The following is a 26,758-nucleotide window of genomic DNA, read 5'->3' as shown; positions in this document are numbered from 1 at the left end:
TGCCGATCAGAAAAAAGCCTGCCCATCAAAATCTTAGAGATTCGGGCAGCCCTTTTGGCTCTGGTTTTCTGGACGGCCAGGTTACAGGTTACAAGTTCTGCACCAGGACAGAGTGGTCATGCGTCCTCGTCCAGATTTTTTACCTAAAGTGGTTTCCAACTTTCATTTGAACCAGGATATCACTCTGCCCTCCTTTTTTTCCGAATCCAAGGACTACGGAGGAGAGGTCGCTACACTCGCTTGATGTAGTGCGTGCAATCAAGGTCTATTTAAAGATGTCAGCTCTGTTTCGGAAGACTGATTCCTTTTTTGTCCTGCCAGGTGGTCCTAAGAAAGGGCAGGCAGCGACAAGTTCATCTATTTCTAGATAAATTTGCCAGGTCATTATCCAGGCGTATGAACTAAAACGCAAGGTTCCGCCTTTTGGTTTAAAGGCACATTCCACCAGAGGAGTTAATGCGTCTTGGGCAGTGCATCATCAGGTGTCTTTGGCTCAGGTTTGCAAAGCGGCCGCTTGGTCTTCAGTGCATACATTCACTAGGTTTTACCAGGTGGATGTTAGAGCTCAAAAAGGGGCTGTATTTGACCACAGCGTGCTGCAAGCAGCATTATAGGTCCTTTGTAAGGGGTTTGGGTTTTGGATTACTGTTTCCTCCCCTCAGGGGCACTGCTTTAGGACATCCCAGATAGTCAGTTATTATTATGGTTGCTCTGTGTCCCGTGATGTACAAATAAAGAAAAATTGATTTTTCCTACAGCTTACCTGTAAAATCGTTTTCTTGGAGTACATCATGGGACACAGAGGTCCCTCCCCTCTTCTCTGGGATCTTCATTGCTTGCTACAAAAACAGTTCCTTCCTGTATGGGAGGGATTATATGGGGGGGAACTTCCTGTCTATTGGTTGCCAGTGTCAATTCACCTATAGGGGGCATATAACCCAGATAGTCATTATAATGGTTGCTCTGCATCCCGTGATATACTCCAGGAAAAGGATTTTACAGGTAAGCTGTAGGAAAAATCAATTTTTTATATATTCATTTCTTTTCTTCTCATCTACTCTTCACCCTTCTACCTCCGCTCTTTACTTCCATCTGTCTCCATTTCCTTTACACCTCTCTGCTAGATAAGCCATCTTAAAATTCATTACTAGGTTCTATCCACCATGACCATATTTTACCAAACCTTTGCTTATGTTAATTTTTCTCTTTTGTATATAGTTAAGTTTCTTAACCCATTGTTTGAGTTGGAGGATCAGCAGATGTCCAATTTTTTAGAATAACTTTACGTGCTAAGTATAGAGATCCTAGGCATATAGTATGCATCTCTACTGGTAATGTTCCATCAGGTATTATTCCCAGTAGTGCTAGTTTGGGGGTCAATGTTATCTCAGTGGAGCATAATAAGTTTAAGGTTATGAATATTTTTTCCCAGTAACGATGGAGCTTTGGACATCGTTACTGGGAAACGCCAGAGCATGTAGAGAAGAGAGCCATTAAATAGAGATCATCGCAGGCATAACGGCGTTATATTTTTTCCCCAAGCAGAGTTTTTATGGAGTGTAGTGAGCCCTAAGTATAATAAAAAGCTGAGACAGCCTTTGAGAAGGAAAGAGAGATCCTGGGAAGTGTTTCCAAAGCTTGTGTCCAGTCCACCTCATCTAGATCTTCTATGTCACCTTGCCACCGAGCAAAACTATTTTTATATTTTTCAGTATTCTCTATTTGTAAGTTGAAATAAAGAACTCTTAATAACCCTCGTTTCGTACAGGCAGCTGAGTTTTCCTTTGTTAGTATTTTAGAGTGTTCATACTGTAGTTGGGTTTTTAAACTTTGGGTTTGTAGTGCATAATGTATTTGAAGATATTGATAGAAGTTATTGTTCGTTAACTGATAGCGGTCTTTTAATATATTAAAAGGGAGTAGAACATCCCCTTCATATAACTGGTACAGAAGTATTTCAAATTTCCAATCTCAAAATTCCGAGAGTCTACTCAATTCATAAAGACAAAAGTTATCCCATATGGGCATATGTTTTGTATACCCCCTATGCTGTGTAATATTTTGCAGTGCTTCCCATATCCTATCAATCAAATAGAATGTGGGGAACCCTTTTTTTTATTATAGAAATGGTGAGCTACTATTAATTGATCTAAAGGATATTTTAAAATTTCGATGCTATTATCTTCTGTGTACAGTCTTCCATATCCATTACCTCCCAACCATGGCAGTGTTGTAGTTGTGATGCAATAAAGTATAATCTTGCATTTGGTATCGCAATTCACCCCTTATCTATGGGCTGTTGTAATATTTCTAATCTAACTCTAGGTTTTCCACTCTTCCACACAAAATCCCTAAAAACCGAGCCAATAGTCCTGAATAATTGTAACGTCAACCATCCACACCATCTTCACCAAATTCGCTCTCCCCACCATGGACGATGGAAATTAACTCGATGTTTTACTCTCTCTGAAGTTAGCAATTAGAGGGAGTATATTTTTATCTGTATATTCGATAACATTCGTAGTAATTATAACTCCCAATTATTTAAATGATGTAACCAAGGCCAACTGATGAGTCTAGAGTGGATGTCCCGCCTGCACAGGGTTCACAGACAGTACTACAGATTTGTCCCAATTGATATTAAATCCTGAAAAGGATCCATACAGATCTATTAAGGACATATCTGCAGACAGGGATGGACCTGTTTCCTTCACAAACACTAGAGTATCATCCGCATAAAGGATACATCTATGAAATCCCACAATATTTGTAGAGGAGCAAATAGCCTCTGCCAGTGGTTCAATTACCAGAGCAAAAAGAAGCAGGGATATGGGACATCCCTGCCTTGTCCCTCTGGACAGTGAAAAAGGGGCCGATACACATCCATTCACCTGTATCCTTGCACTTGGGGAATCATACAAAAGTTGTAATAAATCTGGGATCAAACCCATAACGTTTTAAGCATTTCCACAAATAGACCCACTCTATACTGTCAAATGCTTTAGGCCCCATGTACACTGGACGCTGCTAAACACACGTTCAGAGGCAGTTGGACGCTTTTTTCAACTGCCCCTGAACTCATTCGATGTTATCCTATGTAACCATGTACACAGTCTCGTTTATTGCCGTTTATTTGCAGTTGCGTTTAACAGCCTTTCTTTGGAAGCAAAAAATGGGTTCAGACGCAGAAGATTTCCACGTTTCAGACGCTAAACGCTAAACATTTAGCTGTGTTTGCGTTTTATATGCCTTTTTAAAAGGTTTTTTTTTTACATTAAAAATATCAAAAATGATGGCAAATGATGAAAAACAATTAAAAAAAATTATTTTAAAAATTGTAATTGCTTGCAATGATTCATAGACCATTTATATACCCTAATGAGCCCTTGATCCAATCCAATACACCACTAGCATTGCTGTTATCCAAAGTATAATTGGAATTTGACCCATATGTTAGATTTTAACAAGCAACTTGTGGCAGGTGACGTGCCAAGTGGATAATCCACAACTTGTGACAAATGACAATCCGCAACTTGTGGCAGGTGACGTGGCAAGTGGACAATCCACAACTTGTGGCAGGTGACGTGGCAAGTGGACAATCCACAACTTGTGGCAGGTGACGTGGCAAGTGGACAATCCACAACTTGTGGCAGGTGACGTGGCAAGTGGACAATCCACAACTTGTGGCAGGCGACATGGCAAGTGGACAATCCACAACTTGTGGCAGGCGACTCTGGACCTCACGTAATTTTCTACGTTCTAGCCTCATCAAGAGCAATGTCAGGAGCATTCCCTCACATATGCTCATTATTGGATCCACTGCAAAAAAAGCACAAATAGAGGCAACTACAAGTAGACAACTGCTCTCTTTGCTGCTGCTACTCACTCTGGTGAAAATGACTGAAATGGTTAACTAATTTTGAGCTTGGGGAGGGTCTTAAATGAGGTAATCTTAATAAACACTTCTAGACGCAAACGCGGCATGCAAACGCGGCTAAACGGGTGTTTTTAAACGCCGGTTTCAAGGTGTCAAAAAAATTCGTTCAGAGGACTTTGCCTCAGCGTCCCATGTACATGGGGCTTTAGCCACATCGAGTGATATTATTAAAACCTGATTGGTCACAATTAATTCGTTTTGAAATACATCTTGGTAGTCTAGTTGTCAATGCCTTTGCCAACAGCTTAATGTCTGATGTTAACAGAGATATTGGACGATATGAATATGGGAAGAGCCTTGATGTCATCACATACAATACAGGGACATTTAACCCATATTGAATTTGGTGAGGGTTGTAGTGCGACTGCTGTCGGTTGCGGCTTACAGAGGCGGCTGGGGCGCACTGATCCCAGCACTGGAGGTACTCTGCTGGAGCACAGAATAAGGTATTTACCCTAGACTGAATGAGCATTTAATCCTTACAGTGTGGATTGGGAGGGTGGGGAGCTATAGTTACAGAATGCACTTTTATTTTATAACCTCAGCATTTTTAAAGCGATACAAACAATTTTTTGACAATTCAATATAAGCTTTCTTGAAAATTTTTCTTTTATATTGTGATTGCTGCCTGTCTGCTGGCATCTTTTTCCCACAACTTCCTGAAATCCCTGCATATCCCATGTCAACCTGAAAGCAGTGCATTCTAACAGAGCATGAATACGTGTCACAGGATTCAAGTAAGTGTGTAGGGATCTTCAAAAGTAAGTTTATAAACTTCAAGGTCATTCAGAGTAATATAATTAGGCTAGAAATAATTGAAATACAATGTGGAAATTAATGTGACTTTACAATCTTAGATGGGGTTTAAAACCCCTGTCTCTGGCGAGAATATCAAACCTTTTATATTCTGCTGGGTATGGTTTTTTTTTTGTGCTGCCTTCACAGCAACTTTATCAGTAGGAACTAGATTTTGGTAGGTTTTTCACATTGCTTCTGGATTGAGGGCAGCCTCCTTGCACAAGATTATGTCCTAGGCAATCTCAGAATTATACAGATAAATGCTAGAACTAGACCCCCTCTTAGGCAGTCCATAGATGATTGATTCTTATTCCTTCAACCAGTGCGTTGAACAAAAAAAGACTCTATTTCCACCATCCAGACATTTAGGTGGATGGGGGGGGAATCCTCCTTGCTGTGCCTTTTGTACTCTGGCAGGAGGGAGACATTCCAACTGTCAGAATACAATGATCAGCATTGCAGGCTATAGCTGGTGGTGCTGATCAAGCAGAAATTTTCCAACAGGGCACTTGTACAGAAGACGATTGGTTGATTAACTTCCGTACAACCACCCTGCCCGTACATGTGTAGCACCGTGGTGTTTAGGCAGGGTTACTCCTAAATTTACCTGCCAGGTATAGCTGCCTTGGCTAATTGTTGAGAATCAAATGATTTCACTCTAATGCCCTGTACACACTATAGGATTTTCCGACAACAAAATCCATGTTTTTTTTTCCCGACGGATGTTGGCTCAAACTTGTCTTGCATACACACGGTCACACAAATCTTGTCGGAAATTCCGACTGTCAAGAACGCGGTGACGTACAACACATACGACGAGCCGAGAAAAATGACGTTCAATAGCCAGTGCGGCTCTTCTGCTTGGTTCCGAGCATGCGTGGAACTTTGTGCGTCGGAATTGTGTACACACAATCGGAATTTACGACAACGGATTTTGTTGTCGGAAAATTTGAGAACCAGCTCTCAAATTTTGTGTGACGGAAATTCCGATGGAAAATGTCAGATGGAGCCTACGCAGGGTCGGAATTTCCGACAACAAGCTCCTATAGAACATTTTTCGTCAGATCATCCTATCGTGTGTATGGGGCATAAGTCTGTAATTGGTGCACTTCTCTCTTATGCCGCTAGGTGGCCGGGTATATTTGGTGACGTTAGATATGGGAAGGGTAATGCAAGGTCAGATTAGGGGTCTGTGGGGTATCCCAGCCAATAGGCAGGGGCTTTCTTAAATCCCTTGGCCTGCTGGGAGAACCTATATATTTGGGTGGAGTCAGGTGATAAGTGTTCAGTGCCACCTGGATGGATGGCTTGGTGGACATGTGTTGTGTTCTCCGGGCTGCTAGGCCAGAGATTGGGCCTATCCCGGGCACATCTGTCTGCTAGGCTGTCTGAGGGCCTATCCAGAAGCAAGAGAGCAGCGCAGGGTTGGGATTGCAGCTTGCAGTCCAACCAGAACTGCCGATTCTGCCGGCCGGAGAACCTGTCATGGTCGGAGGTAGAGGGGAAGCTGTCGCCACTAAGGGACCAACCACCTTATTACCAGGGACCACAGTGAGTAGCTAAAGCACGTACCGGAGCAGTATTCTCGCCAAATGGGGACCGTGAAGAATCGGGAAACTTCAGTGGGTATCAAGCCAGGGACCCAGCTAGCGGAGGTGACACTTGCAGAGCAGCCTTGTGTGTCAAGCCAGGGACCAAGCAGGCCAGTGAGGTGAAGCATCTTGAGTGCCAAGCTAGGGACCCAGCAAAGAGGCAGGGGTGACGCTTGAGGAAGATACTACCGTGAAGATTGGAGGAGCTCAAGGGATTCAGTGGCATTGAATCATCTAGTCTAGTGACAGACTGGAAGCTCAGTGGGCTGAAGAACTACAAGAAGTGATTGTAATGGAAGTGAAGGAACTGTTACACTTGGTGTTAGGAACTGTTACACTTGGTGTTAGGAACTGTTAAAGACTGTTGCCATAGGGGACAGCTTTCCTACATATGCAGATGTGGCATCATGCAGGACAGCCATGCCTTTTCCGTGCATGGCTGTCCTCCTGTTAAAGTCTCAGAGTCTGCCAATTAATCTTGCAACTACCTAAGGATGTCCTGGCTCTAACCCTCTCTCCCAAAGTTCTGTTAAGAGAAATAAAATCTCTTTTGCATTCAAGAAGTGTCTGGCGCCCAATCAATCTACCTTGCATTACACCCACTATTCCATGAAACCCACCATATACAGAAGGATGTCAGCTATCTCTGGCCCTGGAGGTTCTCATTAGACCAAGGGAGGCCTGGGACCTTGTTACACATGGATCGAAATTTGGCCTGCCCCCTTTGAACAGGCCTAATTTCGATCCATGTATGGCTGGCTTTAGATTCAAGAAACCAGAATACAGGTAACCTCAGATATTTAGTAAGCAGGGCTACCAACTGCACAAAATCAGTATAGCATGACAACTAGATAGGCCACTGAGTGAGTTTAATTGGGAAAATTTAATGTTTGAGTGGAGTTTAACATCAAATGAGCTGATAGCTTAGATAAGTTTTACATCTGGAACAACGCAACTTCAACCCATTTATTTATTTATTACAGGTACTGGTATAGCGCTGTCAATTTACGCAGCTTTTCAAATATATTAAACCTTCACATCAGTCCCTGCCTTCAAAGAGCTTACAATCTAAGGTCCATAGCTCACATTCATACATGCATATACTAGGGTCCATTTAGAGAGGAGACAGTTACCCTAGCAACATGTCTTTAGTGTGGGAGGACACCAGATTACCCGGAGGAAACCCATGCAATCACAAGGAGAACATGCAGACTCCAGGCAGGCAGTGCCATGGTTGGGATTCAAATATATGATCCTAGTGCTGCTAGTGCTAACCACTTTGCTGCCCCTTTTAAAGCTGAAGTTTAATCTGCCCTCCATGTTCCCCAACCCCCCCATCCCTAGTCAACATGCAAAGGAAATGTTTCAAGTAAATCTTTCCATTTATGTTTTCATTAAATATCTTATTTAAGGCTCAGTGACACCAGTTGGTCTTTGTTTCCCTGTGTAATGTAGGCAGCTCTTGTCTGGTGGGAGGGGCTGGCAGGGTGATGTACATAGCTTGCTGAAAATATCATGGCATGCTGCCTGAGTACTCTTCTTATAAGCCTTTGGCCCTGACCTAAGCAGTAGGTTGGTACTTGGGACGAGTTATGCAAGTATCAAAATGCCTTGATGGGCAGATTCAATTCTGAAGGAGGAGTTGTTTGTATGCAGATTACTCTAAGTAACACCCACATGTGATGCTGAGCCTCCATGATTGAAAGAACTGAAACCCATTGCATAAAAGGGGTGGACCAGGGACAAAAATGCTGCAGTGCGTCTCCAGCGCCATAATGGTATGGTTTTATCATGTTTTTCAGGTCTCCAAGAATTTGATGCTCTTCAAGATAATGAGGTCAGGGATTTCCGTAGTAAGATGAGGAAGATAAGCGAGGAAAAGATGCAGTCCATGCTTAATCTCAGCTGGCTGGAATGGCTTAAATGCACCTTCCCTCCCGAACTGGAGCCATCCATCCAGGACAATATTCAGGACCGACTGTATGGGGGAAACCTTGTGGTGGCTATTCACTTTGAAAACTGCCAGGTACAGTAAGGTCTCTCAACCTACCAACCAGCCTTCTAGATGTACTTTTTTGGATAGATTTACCATTTGGATGCTGCACTCAATTGACCAGAAACAGGAGGAGTGGTTGGGTACACCTCTGATAATTATAGGCTTCAGTGAGGCTAGAAGGCCGAAGTATGCTTGGGCATTGCCATATGGGTAGAGATGATGCTCTGCTTCTAGCTAAGAATAATCTGAAGATGCATTTTTTTTTCTACTGATTGATTTACCTAATTTAAATTGATGCCTAACCGCAGCCAAAACCTTTTTTACTTTGTTTTGGAAAGAGCAGGGAAGGTTTGTATTCTAGCGTCTTTGTGACCCAGTTAGGGAGATCTCCCCTTGTTTCCTGTAAGAATCAGAAATGCTAGGAAATCTCTCTAATGGTGCTTCGGACAAAAACACATTTTCATAAGCCTGAAGAAGGGTTTGAACAACTGGCAATGCTTTTATTGGCTTCTTTGCATCCCTTCCTAATCTAATGACAGTCGCCCTTCAATTTCTTGTACGGGCATTATAGGAACAGGAAGTGAGGAATACTATCCCCCAATTGAGGCACAGATGGAAATACAAATCTGACAAATTGTAACATTTCTCCACCCTATCCAAAACAGGAAAAAATGGTTAAAGTGATTTGAAAAGTCCATTATTTTTTTAAAATAACGAACATGTCATACTTGCCTGCTTTACGCAATGGTTTTGCACAGAGCAGCCCCAATCCTTCTCTTCTGGGGTCCCCCACCAGTTCTCTGGGCTGCTCCTTTTTCTTTCTGTGCCACCATAGGAAGCCACTTTCTATGGTGGCACATGTTGCAGCTCAATCCTGAACTGGGCTACATGCGTCTGACAGTGTGGCTCTACCTTGCCCCCCACTCACTCAACATTGGTTTTAATTTACAGCAGCAGGAGCCAATGGCTCCCACTGCTGTCACGGAGTCCAATGAGGAGGATGAATCGAGATTGGGCACAGATGAGTGTTTGGAGGGGGAGAGCAGACAATAGAAGGCTTTTTTTTTTTTTTAAACCTTTTAATGCAGAGAATACATTTAAGTAAAAAACATTCAGGCTTTACAACCACTTTAAGACTTTGAAGTGGTTGTAAAGACAAGACATTTACCTTAATGCATTCCCTGCATTAGGGTAAAAAATGTTCCATGTACTTGTATCTCACCTCCCTATACACTTACCTGATTTCTGTCTCAATCCAACTCTGTGCCAATCTGCAGCACTGCTAGTCTCTCCTCACATTGGCTCCTGCTGCTGTCAATCAAATCCCCAGGGAGCAGGGAATGGGCCTGAGCCGTGCTGTGTAAATATATGGATGCACACAGCCTGGCTCAGGAGCAAGCCCGCAGGTGTACCGCCATAGCAAGTGGCTTGCTGTGAGGGCACATACACAGGAGGAGCCAAAAATGCCAGTGGGGGACTCCAGAACAGGTTTGGGGCTGATCTGTGCAATACCATTGCACAGAGCAGATAAGCATAACATCTTTGTTATTTTAGATCAAATATATTACATAAAATAGAGCCTTTTCAACAGTTTTAAGCTCTATTAGACAGCCAAACCTTAGCTTTTCAAATGTAGGTCTGCTTTGAGAGTTTGTCTAATAATGCTTGAAGCCTTCATGCTTGAAGCCTTCATCCTTTGTTTTTTTAGATGAAAGGGGGTGTTGATAGGTTGAACAGTGATATTTTTGTCCATCCTTCATTTAAGGATTTGGTAGCTTATCTTGACAGGTGCTCAATTACAACTGGAACAGTTAGACCCAGGGCTTTTTTTTCTCAGAGAATAGGTGCTGGAACTCCCACCTACTGAGTCACTTCTTGTCTCTGCTCTCTACCCACCTCCGAGCAACATCTCTTGGTTCCACCCCTTACACACCTCCTAGCACCGTCTCATTCAGAGAATACAGAGCCATGATTATGTCATGCTATGCTAAAGTAATTTGTATGGAAATTGGTAATGATAACAAGAAAAGCATTACAATAGATCCCCTGCAGCCAGCAGCAATATACCCCCCCCCCCCAGCAACAATAGACCCTCCAGCAACATAGGACCCCTGCAACAAAATATCATCCCAGCAACAATAGACCCCCGGCAGCAAGACCAGATCTGCCAGCAGCCAGCATCAATAGACTCTCCAGCAGCCAGAAACAATAGACCCCTCCTTTAACAGTAGATCCCTTCCAGCAGCAGTTGACCCCCCAGCAACATAACCTCCCCCAGCAACAATAGATCCCCCACCAGCAACAATAGACCTCCCCAGCAACAATAGGCCACCACACAAAAACAGATTCCCTCCAGCAACAATAGATCATCCGGCAGCCAGCATCAGTAGACCCTCCAGCACACCCTAGCACCCCTTGTCATTAGATACTTTCAGTGTTGGAGGTGCCGGAACTGCGTTCCCGCTGAAAAAAAGCCCTGGTTAGACCTATTAGAAAAATGTTGTGTTTTGGAAAACTGCTTTATCATATTTAAGCTGAGCAGTAATATATTCATGCTATGACTGCTGTTTTATAGGACCTTGTGGAGATACTCCTTTGATCATACATTTGAATAAATAAATAAAATCTGTTATTAATATTTATCGCTCTCCTGCTGCAGAATACGAGTGTTCATCCTAGTTTTTCTCTTCAGGATGTATTTAGCTTCCAAGTATCTCCAAACATCACCCCTCTAAAGATGACGGAGCTGGCTATTCGTAAGCGCCTAACCATTCATGGTCGTGAGGATAAAGAGGTAGATCCTGAGGATTATGTCCTCCAGATCATTGGAAGGTTGGAATATGTGTTTGATGATCACCCGCTGATACAGTTTCAGGTGAATATTTTGCCTATAGTGTAAAATATTTTGGTAAAAAATTGTATTTCTCATAACACCACAATAGCAGCAAGCTCACCTCTTTGACAGGTGCAATTCTCACAAAAAACATTTCAAAAGACATTTGACAAGAGTGGTAGAATCTATTGGCCAAGATACAGAGGAAAAAGAGGGCCCTACCAAAAAAGTATAAAATTTGATTGGTGACCACTCCTGAAAATGATAAGTTTGGCTGTAATGGTGATTCAGTGGTTTCAGTATTGCAATTTTTCACTGACCCTGAAAAATATGTTTCTGTATGGTCTGAATTCAATCTCTGCATGCTTGTCCCTGCTATGTGATATTGAAACTATGGCAGCCAAACAAATTGCGTTTCTTCAGATGAAGGTCAGAAATGCAGCCAATATATTATTCTCAGCACATGTTACCTTTAATGGAACTGTAAAGCAATTTGTGCATATGTTCTTTAATTGGTTATAGTCAAAATACAATGTTGGCCATTGATGTAAAAAAAGTTTAAAGTTTAAATGATACTTCTTATTGGCTGGCATTACAGTATAACAAAAGGCAAATCTTTTTTTGAGGTTTGGATAGAATGGAGATGGATTAGAACACCAGTCAGTTTTTATAGCTGTATGTGTCGTCGTTGGGGAGAATCGTTCTCTATTTATCCTGTTTATCATTATCATTAACCACTTAATGACGGCCACAGCGCGGACCTGAATTCCCGGGAGGCTGTCATATGACGGCCTCCCCTGTGCACGTGCCCTGCAGGGCGCGCGCCGACCGCGCTGTGATCACCGAGTCACTGAGACTCGGGTGATCACTGATCCAAGTCAGGGGCCGGTCCCAGCCCCTTATCATGTGATCAGCTGTCAGCCAATGACAGCTGATCACATGATGTAAACAAAAGATCGGTAATCGGCTTTTTTTTCTACTCACGCTGACAGCGTGAGTAGAAAAAAAAGCCGATCATCGGCTCTGATGCGAGGGACATCGGTCCCGCAGTGGAAGAGGGACGTCTGCCTCATCTGTGCACACATAACAGTGCCACCTATCAGTGCCCACAAGTGCCAGCTATCAATGCCCACCAGTAGTGCCAATCAGTGCCACCTATCGGTGTAACTGATAGTGCCCATTATTCCCACCCATCAGTGCCCATCACTGCGGCCTATCGTTTCCCATCAGTGCCGCCTCATCAGCGTACATCAATGAAGGAGAAAAATTACCTGTTTTAAATTTTTTATAACAAAATATAAAAAAATGTTTTAGTTTTTTTTTTTTTTTTTTTAACAAAAAATAAAAACTGCAGAGGTGATCAAATACCACCAAAAGAAAGCTCTATTTGTGGGGAAAAAATGATAAAAATTTAATTTGGGTACAGTGTTGTATGACCGCGTAATTGTCATTCAAAGTGTGTCAGCGCTGAAAGCTGAAAATTGGTCTGGATAGGAGGGGGGTTTAAGTGCCCAGTAAGCAAGTGGTTAAAAGTAAAAAAATTCTCAAACTGGGTTGTGCCCAGAAAAATAGAAGAGAAAGCTTCCAATGGGGGGACACTAGTTCTTGTGACCTGGGGGGCCAAAAGGGATTCCCTTAATTTGCAGTGATTCCTCACTTCCTGTTTTGACCATGACACAGGAAGTGAAGGTAAATCTTCCCAATGAGACACAGATGGAAAAAAATTGACAGGGGTTATAACCTCCTTAACTCTATCCAAAATGAGATTTTCTTTTTGCCTGTAATACTGCTTTAAAGTGGTTGTAAAGTCTGAAGGTTTTTTTTCTTTTATCTTCATGCAATATAATAAAAGCCTTCTGTGTGCAGAAACCTCCCTTAGCTCACCTAATACTGTGCTTACCTGAGCCCCCTCTAGATCCAGCGATGTTGCACGAGACACTCGGCTGGCCAGGACTCTCCTCCTCATTGGCTGAGACAGCAGCGTGGCACCATTGGCTTCCGCTGTTTTCAGTCAGTCAGCCAATGAGGTGATAAAGGAGGCCGGGCAGGACCACGGCTCCATGCCTGAATGGACACACGGAGCTGTGGCTTGGCTCGTGTGCCCCCATAGCAAGCTGCTTGCTGTCGGGGCACTGAAACAGGAGGGAGGGGCCAGGAGCACCAAAAAGGGACTCAGGAAGAGGAGGATCCAGGCTGCTCTGTATAAATCCACTGCACAGAACAGGTAAGTATAACATGTTTTTGTAATTTTTTGCCAATTAAAAAAACAAGCCTTTACAATCCCTTTAAGTTTTTAAATATACAAGCTTTCAGGATGCTGTAGACCCCTTTTTCTGGCTTTATACAATTGTGAAAAGCCTGAAGAAGAAATCTCTGTTGTCTTGTTCACTAAAAAGCATTACTCCAAACCTTCTGCATATTAAAGATTAAAAAAAGTTTTACATTTTAAAATCTTAGTAATAGTTTTGTATTTTTTTTTTTGGTGTTTGGGTCAGGTAAATCTTAACATGTCTTGGGTTTCAGTACGTTAGGAACTGTGTAATAAACAAGACTATCCCGCGATTCACACTTGTCGAGTGCTGCAAGATTAAAAAGATGTTTGAAGAAGAGATGAGTGCAGTCGAGTTGGCTGTAAAAAGGAAAACCTCTGCACCCCCTTTACCGCTGCCACCTAAAACACGTGGTGCCTCTGTAAGTTACACAACTGCACTTTGAAGTGAAAGATCACCTGTATACCTCCTAAATCTATCCCATGTGCTCATGCATGCTATTTAGATGTGTACCTTATATAAAATCTATTTGTATTTCCTCTTGCGCTGCTCAGCCAGCACCTTCCCTTTTCAATTGTTATGCCAATCTGCCAAATTTCTCTCTTGTACTTCAATTCAACAGCGTGCATCAAGCATGTTCCCTTCTCCTTTCTTCTCACACCATTCCCAAAGCTGAGATCGCTCAGCAGACATTGTTTACCTCATAAATTATGAAGGCCAGAAAGTTTTGTTTTGTCCTTTGGTGCTCACATTAACATCTTCATCTCTCCAATTTCTCATCTGCTTGGGTGCCTGTTCTACTTTCTATTTTCACGAGTTAAGACTCGAATGCTGTCCTTGCTGTATTTTCCTCACATTGATTGAGAACATATCTGCAGGATCGGGGATGGCACTGGAGAGTCCTAACCAGTGGGAAGAGGCAATGGGAGCCTGAGAGGACCAACTGCAGAAAGACCTTCATTTTCTATGAGATCAATGTTTTGGGCTGCTATCCTGTGCCAAGTTATTTAGGTTAATATCCTGTACCAATTATCTGAGAGGTTCTGCATCTCCAGTTTCTGTAACTATCATGTGAGATGAATGAGGCTAAGCATAAAAAAAATCACCATTTCCCTGTGCCTATTATTCTCTTAAGGCTGATGTGCACTGTGTAGCGCAGGCATATAGATTTGGTGAGGGTGCATTCGCATATAGCATGGTCAAAGGCAAATGGCTCTGCAGATTAGAGTGTACTGGCAAGAAAATGTAATTGAAGACTATTGCTATAGATACAAAAGCTGGCCATAAATTAAACAATTTTCTTATTCAATTTCCATTAGACTTATCTTCAACTATGCAGTGCGAGGGCCTGCCTGACTGCATACAAATTGAAAGTGTTTAGGTTTTACCTCCTATCATATGGTTTTGGTAAATTGTACAAGAAGATGTCTAATGTATGGCCAGCCTTGCATCCAGATAAATGATCTCAGCATTTTAGTAGTTGTATCTCCTGGTAATTGCCTCTATAGTTAATCACAATCTGATTGAATGTTGAATGATTTTTTTAGAATGGTACAGTTACTGTGTCTACCTGCTATTCTGTTCTGCTTTTTATAGCAATTTCAGAAATCTAAGTACATCACTGTCTTAATACATTGGTATTAAATTTATTTAATATTATTTTATCTAATATCTCCCTATGAATTAAATATTTTCTGAAAATAAACATTTCTCATATATCTATTTTTCTTGTAGATGATGTCTCATAATGTCTGGGATTTGGTTGAACCTTACAAGATCACACTGATAAAGGGGAGCAAGCTTAACACTGAGGACACAGTAAGATAGTTTCTTCTTTATGGGAAAGTTGCAATTTACCTATTAAATCCTTTAAGGATCAGCTAAATTTGAAATGAATAGTTAAATTCCTCCATTGCAACCTCAATTTTTGGGTGGTTTTGGGGCTTTCATGCAATTAACTTTGCATATGGAGAACAAACAATTAGGACTTGTAAGATTGGAGATTTTAAATATGGTCATCCTCCTCTGATAAAACCCTGGAGAAAGCTGGTTATTGGCCCTAGGCCAGCCATACCTAGATTTAAATTTTGGCTAATAGATCAACGTGTGTAAAGCCAGCCTACTGGAAATATTTCGATCAGCGTTGCATGCTATAGTCGGCGCCAGAAGTCTCTCCGCTGTCAGAATACAAAAGCTCAGTGGGGGGATTCCCCAATTCTCATTGAGTGTGTGGATGAGGGAATCTTTTTTTTTTTTTTTTTTTTTTTTTTTTTGTTTAAAGTGGGAGTAAACGCTCATGGTTGATATTTACCTACAGGTAAGCTTATAATAAGGCTTACCTATAGGTACAGTAAATATCTTCTATACGTGCAGGAGATATTTACTTGTTAATGGGCCGGTGATGTCACCAGCGCATGCGTTCTGAAAGAACGTCATGCTCGTGCAGTTCTTTTAGAGTCCTGTGCTGTGAATGGCGACTCCCATGCGGAAGTGACATCGATGCGGGGCCAATCAGACGGCCAGATGAGGCGATCCTGGAAGGAACACTGGGTGAAGATGGAAGCCCTGTCAGAGGTGACAGAACATCGCTGCAGGGCTTCGTTTTAAGGCAAGTTTTACATGATATGCTGGTATGCGATGCATACTATCACATTATAATTTTACCTTTGCAGGTTTTAAACAAAAAAAAAAGCATGGCGGTTTACTACCGCTTTAACGCACAAAAGGAAACGACTGGTGTAATGCCAACTTTCCTGTCTTGACAGTAGGTGACTGTAACTGCATGTATATATCATCTCTGTATACTACAATTTATTAGGGGTTTGTCTTTTCACTCTGTGAACCTCTGAAATATCTCTTGTTCATTGAGGGTCTGATTGTTATTACTGCATTTTCACTACAGGTCTTTTTTGTTGGGGGGGTTAAGGCAATGCATGGCAAGCATTACAACTGCCATTAGTATCTAGCATGTACTATATGTAGTTGGTGCTTTGCTTGAACTAGGAGGCCATAATACCAACTTAAAAGTGTGGGTAAAAGCACAGAGTGTTTTTTTTTTTAATGCATACTGCTTTTCCTTACTGTAAACCATATTTTATTGACTTGCATTGGGGGTCTGCACTTGCCGGCAAAATTTGACTACTTCAGAAAGAGTAAATTCCATAGCACAGCCCCTCCTCCTTGCATGTTGAAATCCTAGTAACTATCCAGTCACGGTCAGCATCTACTAGATGACAGGGACTGAGCTATGATGTGACGTGTGAGTGAATCTCAAAATTGATGGAACAGATTTACAAATTCTTAGGCACGTAAGAGAGTTGACACATATTTTATTTGGTTCCCTGTCTGTAGTTTTGCTTTACTAAACTGAATTCTGGACCTGATGTCATTCTTGTACTTCTGGGTGAAGGCAGTTGAACATGTTACTGGAAAAAAGAGCACCACTAATTTTGGAAATGTTTTAATTAATTTTGCCCTCCAAACAAGTTTGTTATTATTAAGGCAAACTATGAGGATCTTGCGAGCTACCTATTTTAAAAGTGACAAAATGTTTAAAAAACAAAATATCCTAGACGAGTAATAATGATCGACAGCTACTAGCACTGATCATATCCCATAAAGTCGTGTAAAAACAATATAAATAGAAAATTATTATGCTGCGCTATCTCCTAGCATTAGTTCCAACAAATACTTTTAAAGTGCCTACTTTACAATGATGAGAAAAATAATAATAATTAAGTTTGGTAAAACACGTATGTGAATCACCTCAGGGTTTCTAAGTTAGCTGTATGGATCCAGACTGCTCACTGATGCTGTATCCTCATATATAAACAGTAGAAAGAGACTCCATAGCGTGATACCGTTTAACACAATTTTATTGTACAAACAAAAAAGCCCCAGTACAGGGTGCTCACATGGGTTATGTACATTAAGTACACCAATCTGTAATGTGCCTTAAAACGCTGGGTTTTGGTTGAGGTTGTATGTCTGTTCTCTGTGGAGCAGACCAGCTGCTTCCTGCACCGTCCTTTCCCCTCCCCTACATGTGCCGATACAAGGGAAATTTGTATCTTCCTCAGGGCAATGATCTGAATTTGTTGGTGTTTGACCGAACTTAATTGCGAGGTCACATACTCTAAGGTGAGCAGCCATTGCTTGAGGGTGGGGAGGGCCTGAGGGTGGGGAGCACCTGAGTGCGGACACCGCAACACGTTGTTTTCACGTTTTTATGAAGTCACCATTATACCTTTTAATAAGGACTATATACCGATTATGTTGGACTGATCTGCATTTGAGTAGAACGTCACTGTTATATGCACTATAGCACTTTGATTCACTTTGTGGCACCATATATTTAACTTTTATTAGTTTGCTTATTTTTATTTTGTCTGTGGAATGTGACACTTAACACAAAATGTATCATCACGGCAATCAAAAAGCTCTATATACAGTTTTGGAATATATTATAATTTTGGTTTATCACGTTTTTTTATTATTATTATTTTTCTCATCATTGTAAAGTAGGCACTTTAAATGTATTTGTTGGAACTAATGTTAGGAGATAGCGCAGCATAGTAATTTTCTATTTATATTGTTGTTATAAAGGCTTTCGTGTTGCATATGCTGGTTACGTTCATGCTAAGCTTTTTAATTTATTATGAGATTTGAAGTTCCTCTAAGTTAAGTTTCTGGCTAATTACACATGAGCATTGGACGCTCCAATTGTTTAGTGTTTCTCAATTTTCCCCTGCTTCTCCTGATAAGATATTGTAGCAGCATTAGTGGTAATTAACAGTAGGGCTAAGGCAACACAAATGAATAGGGGTGCTAACCAGAATACATATGTTATTGAACCTGGTGCTAATGAAGGTTTAAGAGGCACTATACCAAAGTTAGAATTACACATCATATAAATCTTAAAATGTTATTGGAGCTTCTTTACAGCATGTTTCCTAGTCAGATTATATTTTGCCTATGTCCATTTTTTTTACATGAATTTGCATTTTTAGTTGATTCGGTTTTCCTAAATTTACATTGTGAACAAATGTATTTTCCATCACAACCTAAATACAGTATATGTAACATTTCTCATATTCTCTTGTGTGTCTGCAGGTTGTGGTACGGGCTGGCCTGTTCCATGGTACTGAATTGCTGTGTAAACCCATTATGAGTCCTGAACTGCCAGGCAAAAATGACCATCTATGGAGCGAGACATTTGAATTTGAGATCTATATATGTGACCTGCCACGGATGGCTCGTCTTTGTTTGTCAATCTACAATGTGTTAGACAAGACCAAGAACAAGAAAGGGAACAAAGCATCCAATCCGAAGTACCAGACCATCAAGAAAGCTGGGAAAATGGTACTTTACTTGTTTGTACACTTAGGTGTTTAACTTTTATTTATAGGTTCACCTTCTGTAACATGTTATATGTTACACCCATACCACCCCCCAATCCCCCGTTTTGGCAGCTAAATAAAACACGCCGTGGGGAGCTTTGCCCACCCAACCGCATCATTCATTCAGTGTTTTGTGATTGAATGGGCTACAACTACTGACAGCCTTTGCAGTTGTCAACTTCTAGTTCCCAATGAACTGCAGCGGCACTGCCGAGAGTTGTGGTAGTTAGAGTCTTCCTGTTGCTGTTAAACTGCCTGCCTGTACGATGTACAGGCAGACAGCTTACACTGACAGTGTGCAGAAGACCTGCATGGCATCAGCGATCTGCTGGTAGCTGGTGCAATGCTTTCCAGGCTTCAGGAAAAATAGTAAATGCACATTTTTTTTTTTTTTTTAACCTGCAAAAAAAAGTGCATTTATTATTTATTTTCATTTATTTATTTATTTTTAAAGGTGAACTTCTCCTTTTAACAGCCTTGGTAACACATCTTTATTCCCCTCCAAAGCTCTTGTCTGGTTGATTTCAGCTAGATCAGAATGAGATGCTGAAGTCTGTGGACGCCAGCAGAGCTACACAGAGAACACTAGCCATTCAGTCTTGGAAACCATTTTTCTATTTCCCTTCATGAGATAAGGGGGATGTCTGAACGATCCAAGCATACGTTTTTGTGAAAATAATTAATTGGAAAAATATTTGATCAGTCACTTGTCCTTGCATGTCCAAGCACTTTATGGCTAGTCTAATACAGCCATGAAATGAGATTGTAACACAGTAATAAGACTACCCAGTACTTTATGTGATAGGATTTCCTACTGTGCATTTAATTAGCTTAGGTTATATTTGTCACTGGAGAATAGAAAGAGAGCTAAAGCATTAAATGAGAAAAGGATACACTGAAGGAATTGAGCAGGTTGGTACTGTACACATGTAAAAAGGTGTTCTTACGGGCCCAAAAGTACACCACTCAGCGCCAGGGACAGATGTTGTTCTGAAGCAGGAATATAATGAAGATAAAGTACGAATAACACCAATTTGCTGTCACAATAGGTACAAAGAGGTGCAAACTAAAAATAATAGTATAAAAGCAGCCGTTTAAAAATATGGATAAATCATAATAAATAGTGGTATACAATAATCAGCAGACAAGACCATAATATCACACTAAAAACAGCGCTAATGTTGAGCTAAAACAAATATACATGTGGCCAACTTCACAAACAAAGTCCTTTGAGAGAGGTGGGTAGTTGAAAAAGTAGTTCAGAAAGTGTTCATAGGTGATCATAGTATAGAAACTCAGTGTGCACCTTCCACCGGTCAATCCAATTCCACCATGTGAGAACACATTCCCCTCAGGGGGTTAAACTCACCAGAGCTTAATAGTAATAAGCCTCCAAGGAAAAAAACATCCAAGTCACAAGCCACTGCCAGCACCGCTCCGGAGGAATCTCAGATGATCAAGGCTCAGAAATAACCCAACAACAAAAGAAAAGCGCACATAGCGTAATCCTGTTTTATTGATTAAAAGCCCATCACATCACACAAAGATCCCCCCTTCAATAAATATACGTACATCAACACTGCAATCAACAGAGCACATCAAAGGAAGCATTTATATCGTGCACTTTACCATGCTAGACGTCAGTCGGCTCAGCTTCCCAAGGAGCGATCTCTTACTTCCTGGTTGTGAGTCAGGCTGTGGTGGAGCGCAAACGTCACTTCTGGCGTCGTGTAGGCCACGCCCTGACGCGTTTCATCATATCCTGACTTCAACAGAGGCCCTCTACGCGCCAAGACCTAACATAATTTAACACAATAACAAGAGGGGGAGGATGGGGAGAAGGAATGAAACTTATATAGAGACGACATTACATTATCCCAAGTCTCTCGTTCTCTGCTGGGCCATAGTCTGTGGGTAGGAGGATAGCCCAAAGCCCCCTCCAAAACACAGTGACAGTGGGTTCCGTCACAGACACACTCCTAAACCTTGTGGACAGCCTTCCCAGAAGAGTTGAAGCTGTTATAGCTGCAAAGGGTGGGCCAACTCAATATTGAACCCTACGATCTAAGACTGAGATGCCATTAAAGGCCATGTACAAGTAAAAGCAGGTGTCCCAATACTTTTGGCAATACAGTGTATATTTCAATGACTGGGTGGCTTAGGTATGGCAGCAAGCAAGTCCCAGTCATCGCAGAAAATTTGTGTGACTGACAGATATGCGCGGGACTCCAAGGTAAGTATTAGTATTGTCTACCAGCTTTTAATCACATGACGGCATCAGGTGAAGGTTGAAACTTAAAGTGCATCAGGTTTATAATGATGAGGCTGAATTTCAGAGAAACCGCAAAATGCATGGTTTTACCTGCCAAATAGTATTTTAGCCCATTAATTCCTAAAAGTTATACACCCAACAGTACATCCAACCTGGCCTTCTGACTTTTCCCTGCTATTAAATAATACAGCTAAGGTCTTGCACCTGCCCCCTGCCTGAGATTGGGCACTGAAGGAGAAGCATCAGACTGATTTAGCTCATCTACGTATATCATTCTACCCTTTCTTCCTGTCCGCATGTTCTGTGTTAGCACATTAGCACCACAGCACAACTGGGCTGGTTCCTTGTGTTATTTCGACCTAGTCTGAGTTCTGCTGTACAGGGTATTGCAAGTAAAATCCAGATATTAAAACTAGATTTTAGAACTATTTTAATGAAAACCTACCTTATGATTTTAATTTGGTGTGTGTTGTCATTCTTTTTTAGTTCAGTTTTAATAACCTTTTTATAACCTTGCTATATCTGTTTGCTATTATATTCGCAAATATCTTGATCCATGTTCAACAATCAGATTCCAAATTGATACGAGGAAGTGTTTGCGTCAGTTTTGTGAGTTAAAAGTTCTTTTAACACAGCAGTGGTCCCCTGGAGTCTGCAACAAAAACACAGGGACTAGTGGCTATCAATATTTGTAGAGGCTTATGCTGGAAACCCATAGGGACCTTACAGACAGAAGCCTTTCTATCAGTGGGCGTAGGGTTATTTGTAGATAGGTAAACACTTTCCATTATTGGCACATAACATTTTAAATATTCCACTACCTTTAGTTTATTTTAAAGGGCAAACCCCTTTAAAATTTGAATTTTCTTTTTGTGAAGAACATGTCAGAACACAGCCTGTTTTTTATGTGTCCTTTCCTTTGCCCATTGGCTCAGTGAGGGAGCTCTACATGCAAGTAGGCAAGTGCTTGCGATTTTGCAGCTGTCATGTTCTTTCCAGTTGCACGCTCAAAAGTATATCGCTCTAACTCTGCACTAGGCATAGTGGAGGCTAAGTTGGCAGGTTTGTTTTGTAAACAAACCCATGTGACTCCCTCAGCAACGGAAAATATTATTTACAGAATTACTTAAATTACCACTTTTGGGTAGACTGTCCCCTACAGGAAAGTAAGTTATTTTTTTTAAGTATTTTTCTAATTGTATCATTAATATCTAAAGCTACACAGATATGTTTTATCCCTGCTAACCAATGACGTGTCCTTCACAGCACTCCCCTGTGGCTTGGGTGAACACTATGGTGTTTGATTACAAAGGACAGCTGAAGACGGGTGAACATGTCCTGCATAGCTGGTCTTCATTTCCTGGTAAGAAAAGTTTGCAGATAAGTACATTTAATGCCTTGTTTGTATAAATTAACTAATTTCTCAATACCCTTTTAGATGAACTTGAAGAAATGCTGAATCCAATGGGAACTGTCCGGACCAATCCTTTTCCTGAGAATGCTACTGCTCTGCACATAAAGTTCACGGAGTACCCTAAAATCAGTATTTATTACCCTCTTTTTGATAAAGTAAGTATATTCAGTTCTTCTCTTTTCCTTTTATGGTGTTCAGTGTCCTATGCAGTGCAGCATTCACCTGGTTTAGTGCAAACTTTGCTCTTTTGTATGAGGACTGTTCAGTATTAACACCTTTTTTATTGATTTGAGATATGCTGCATTTATATTAGGATTACAGCAAATCCTAGCATCATTCAACACTTTTCTATAAAATTATTTTTAATATTAAATGTGTGTAATGGGCACCTATCAAGAAAGAAATTTAGTAGCTGACTTGTTTTTGAAGGTTCGAGCTCCAAGGCTATCATCCACATCCTTGCTGTGCCAGACAGTCACTGAACTGAAGCAAATATGCAGCCAGTTAATTTGAAACTTGCAACCTAGACATTTGTTTCTGGTTCGCAAATCGCTGTCTTGTGAAATAAAAATGGGTATCACAGCCCCGTAACTTGCACCTTCAAAAACAAGAAGGCAACTTTTCATATTCCTGTACTGACACATTCCACGTAAGGGTTACCTGTACATTTGTAGGGAGAAGAAAGCAAGTAAGCTTCCCCTGAAATATGGTTGTTGCATACAATGTTTACATTCCCCATTGTTCTTCTGGTAATTGTGCCAGCATGGTTCAGGTCTACCTAAAGCTGCTATCATGCTGTATAAACCAGCATAAGAGAAACTGCAGACATAGGGGTTGATCCACTAAAGGCAAATCCGCTCTGCACTACAAGTGCACTTGAAAGTGAAGTTGCTGTAGATCTGAGGGGAAGCTCTGCTGATTTTTATCATCCAATCATGTGCAAGCTAAAATCCTGTTCTTTATTTTCCTTGCATGTCCCCCTCAGATCTACAGCAAGTGCACTTGTAGTGCAAAGTGGATTTTCCTTTTAGTAAATAACCCCCCAACGTATAATGCCTTTACTGGATCAATGTAGGTTGTTCACATAGCAGTGGGTACATTACAGGCAAGCAGGTATCCATGTTATTGCTGGCAGGGAAAACCAAGCCTGCCTGGTGCTTTCTTTGCGCTTTCCCACAAAGTACAGTTAAACTTAAATTGGACATATGTTACCCATATAGAAGACCTTATAAGCGCTGAGTTCTTATTTTCTCTGCCATTCATTGAAGGAGACAGCTCTGCTTTAGATCATCACCTACTGGGCGTAGTGCCACCTGCAGGAGTAGGATGCTAGGTATAACTAAAAGACTGCATGGGGTAGCCTATGTTGCTGTTCAAAACCCCACACACTGTGGGGAAAAAAAAACTTGGTTATTAGCCTAGCATCTAGGCAATAGAAATTTCCTCCTGGAATCCCTAGTTCCTTTTGGTTTTACGTTAAGCAATTCGCTGGCTGGAAGAAAAGCCAGATATTTTATATGCTCATATTTTTTTCAGTTTCCAGCCATAGAGCAAATGCAGGTACTTGCTCCATGCGGGTACAACATTGGCTGTCCTGTCAGTGTCCCCCTTAGGCAAGCAGTGCCCTGCTCCTGGTGGATGTGTACTACTCCTCTTCCTGGCGGACCCTTATGATCCTTGCCTGGACAAACTCATAAGTTGAGGGTCTCCCTCCATTGTCCTCTCTACCTCTACTTTTACCTGTTGTCTGGTGTGTAGTGTTTCTCCCCTCTGGGAAGGAACCGTGTGAGAGCTATGTTTACTACCGTGTCCATCAGGGGTCTTTTGTTTGGTGCTACAACCCTTCTGGAAACTAGGGAGGAGACCTTGACCACGCCTGCATTACTGCAACAACTGTATTGGAACATTAGAGAGTGGAAGGTGCTTATTTAGAAGTCTCATTGTCCCGGGGTCCCTTTGGGAACCCCTCCTTGGGTTTTTTTTTGTCCCTTTTAGGGATTATTTTTGAGGACTACTTGGCCGCAGTCTGAGCAGCTGCCGCTGTGTGTGTGGTGGTCATGGACAGATTGCAGCAGTGTTGCCACTGGCCAGATGTAAATTTAGCCCGCACGCTTCAGCTGCTCTCTAGGCCGGAAGCCACAGCCAGAATCTTAAGTAAGGGCACGTTACCCTATTACTGAAAGGACCACTGTAACTGGACTTTTGCTTCTTCAGCAGGTTGGTTGCCATGGTAGCATCTAAAAAAGGGGCTGTTGGACTTCCACAGAGGGCTCACGGGACAGATTTCTTCTATCTGTGCAGGTGCAGTCAGAAAACGCCACACTAATGGCATATATGTAGTGATATCCCCAAAGGAGCTGCTTTTGTATGTTCAGTACGTTACTCTGCCTCTCAACCCTAATAACAGTCTCAGCCCCCTCTGGCACACCTGGCAATAGTGTAAGTCCAGTGACCAATGAGAAACGCACACGTTATGATAAAACTAAGAAATTGTCTTTACTGCAATATTTCTGTGGAAACATGACAGACAGTAATGGTATGTATTCAAGTAATCAACTAGAGAGCAATTACTGAGATTTTAAGAGCAATATAGCTCTCAATCCTATATTCAAGCTGCTCTCAGGAGATTCCAAACCTGAGACTCCCCCCAAGAGCAGATTGCACACTCAAATGGCAAATAAGGCACAATGTGACACTTTAAATTGGATACCTTTTACTCAGGTTAGCTCTGAGTCCAGGCAGGAAGAGAGCAGAGGAATGACTCCCTTTGTATCAGGCCTCTATCTCCTGTCCCTTGACACCACAGACCCAACTTTAAACACTCTATACAAATCAACAGGTAATGACTTTTTAGATAAACTGTCCCACACACTCAATGCATATACAGAGCCCTCAATATGTGTGTGTGGATCCATATGGCACTAGTAGCTTTAGTCCTTTTGGGGAAAAGATAAGATTCGATGTCTTCAGCTAGCCACTTTTGTTGGTGCACTTAAACTCCTGTATAGCGGGCCCAAACACAACTGGCCCAGTTCATCAAGTGAAATAAGCAGGATGCTCCTCAGCAAGGTGATGACAATGATGTCTGTATACAGTGTACCAGAAATTGATTACCTTATCCCTGTGGTACTACAAGTATTAGCAAGATGACTACCAGCAACAGTGTTCATACTCCTTCTATGGTGCAATATCTCTGTTCCCTGCAGATGGGTAAAATGCCCTCTCACCAAATCCTGTGATCGATGCCCAAACGAATGTCCTGGAACAGCAGGTTTTCTTGGTGATCCAACTAGTCACCTCACACTGGAACGCTTCACCTTCGGTGCAGGTGTGTCCTCGATATGCACATGGAATCCCCCTCTCTCAGGCTGCATGTCCCAACTGGGGGTGGAGGCCTGAATTGCACGGGGAGATAATCTGAGAGACAGCATCTCTCCTACAGGTCTGATCTCCCTCACTGCCTCATCGTGACTGACTTTCCCTCTGGACACACAATGGAGTCCTCAGCTCCTTTTTGTGCAGAGCATCCAGGAGTTTGTAGTTTCTCCCTGTATACCAGTCTATGGGGCTATCTTGTGAGGGAACTGCATGTCCCAGAATCCATTGCAGTTCTTTCTGCAGTTCAGTACAGTCTCTCTGATTGGCTGCTGTAACTGTGCCGTTAATTGGCTTTCTTCTTCCTGCTAATTGGGGCACAAGAGAGGCTACAGAATTTACAGCTCTGTGTCAGGTCATATAACATTAGACTCAGTGAAACAGGAAGAAAAGGGGTGGGGGGGGGGTGAAAAAAAAAATTTATATATATATATATATATTATATTATAGAGCAGGAGCTTGGCGGCAGTAGCAGTGTCCCACATCCTGAGTTTGGTGGAAGGTGTTGGACCTGTCTGCAGTACACATACTAGGGATAGAAAATCAGCAATTGCCCCACTTACAATGAATCTTAAACTATGGATCCCTCTAAAACGCCGCAAAGCTATATTATGCCCTTGGCTCTCCCATTCTATTAATTTGTGGGTTATGAGCTGTAGAAGCTTGCCCCTGCACTCTTTCCATACACCTGTAGCCCCCATTTTCAATAACCCACTACATTCCTTTATATACTCTGTTACTATGATCAATATTACTTAAGACGCAGGCATTGCCCTGTTGAACAAACCAGTTGAGAATGTCCCGAGACACACACACAAACTAGAATTTACTTTATGTTCTTAGCAGCTAAAATCGCTATTGCAACTGCATAG

General features: G+C 41.7%; 1 protein-coding gene across 7 annotated transcripts in view; it reads left to right on the top strand.

Moving 5' to 3' along the window:
* The window catches only part of PIK3CB (phosphatidylinositol-4,5-bisphosphate 3-kinase catalytic subunit beta), a 264,723-nt gene that overhangs the window by 168,123 nt on the left and 69,842 nt on the right, over nucleotides 1-26,758 (top strand). For all 7 annotated transcript variants that reach the window (XM_073625868.1, XM_073625865.1, XM_073625866.1 and 4 more), the window contains 7 exons: nucleotides 8,130-8,353; nucleotides 11,016-11,198; nucleotides 13,680-13,847; nucleotides 15,161-15,244; nucleotides 18,539-18,787; nucleotides 22,364-22,460; nucleotides 22,536-22,666. In XM_073625868.1, coding sequence (XP_073481969.1) covers nucleotides 8,130-8,353; nucleotides 11,016-11,198; nucleotides 13,680-13,847; nucleotides 15,161-15,244; nucleotides 18,539-18,787; nucleotides 22,364-22,460; nucleotides 22,536-22,666 — 1,136 coding nt within the window. The remainder of the gene's footprint in view (nucleotides 1-8,129; nucleotides 8,354-11,015; nucleotides 11,199-13,679; nucleotides 13,848-15,160; nucleotides 15,245-18,538; nucleotides 18,788-22,363; nucleotides 22,461-22,535; nucleotides 22,667-26,758) is intronic.

This window comes from Aquarana catesbeiana, linkage group LG04, assembly GCF_042186555.1.
Source record: "Aquarana catesbeiana isolate 2022-GZ linkage group LG04, ASM4218655v1, whole genome shotgun sequence".
Lineage (NCBI taxonomy): Eukaryota > Metazoa > Chordata > Amphibia > Anura > Ranidae > Aquarana > Aquarana catesbeiana.
Note: the sequence above shows the minus strand (reverse complement) of the source record. Positions and strands in the feature narration are given on the sequence as shown.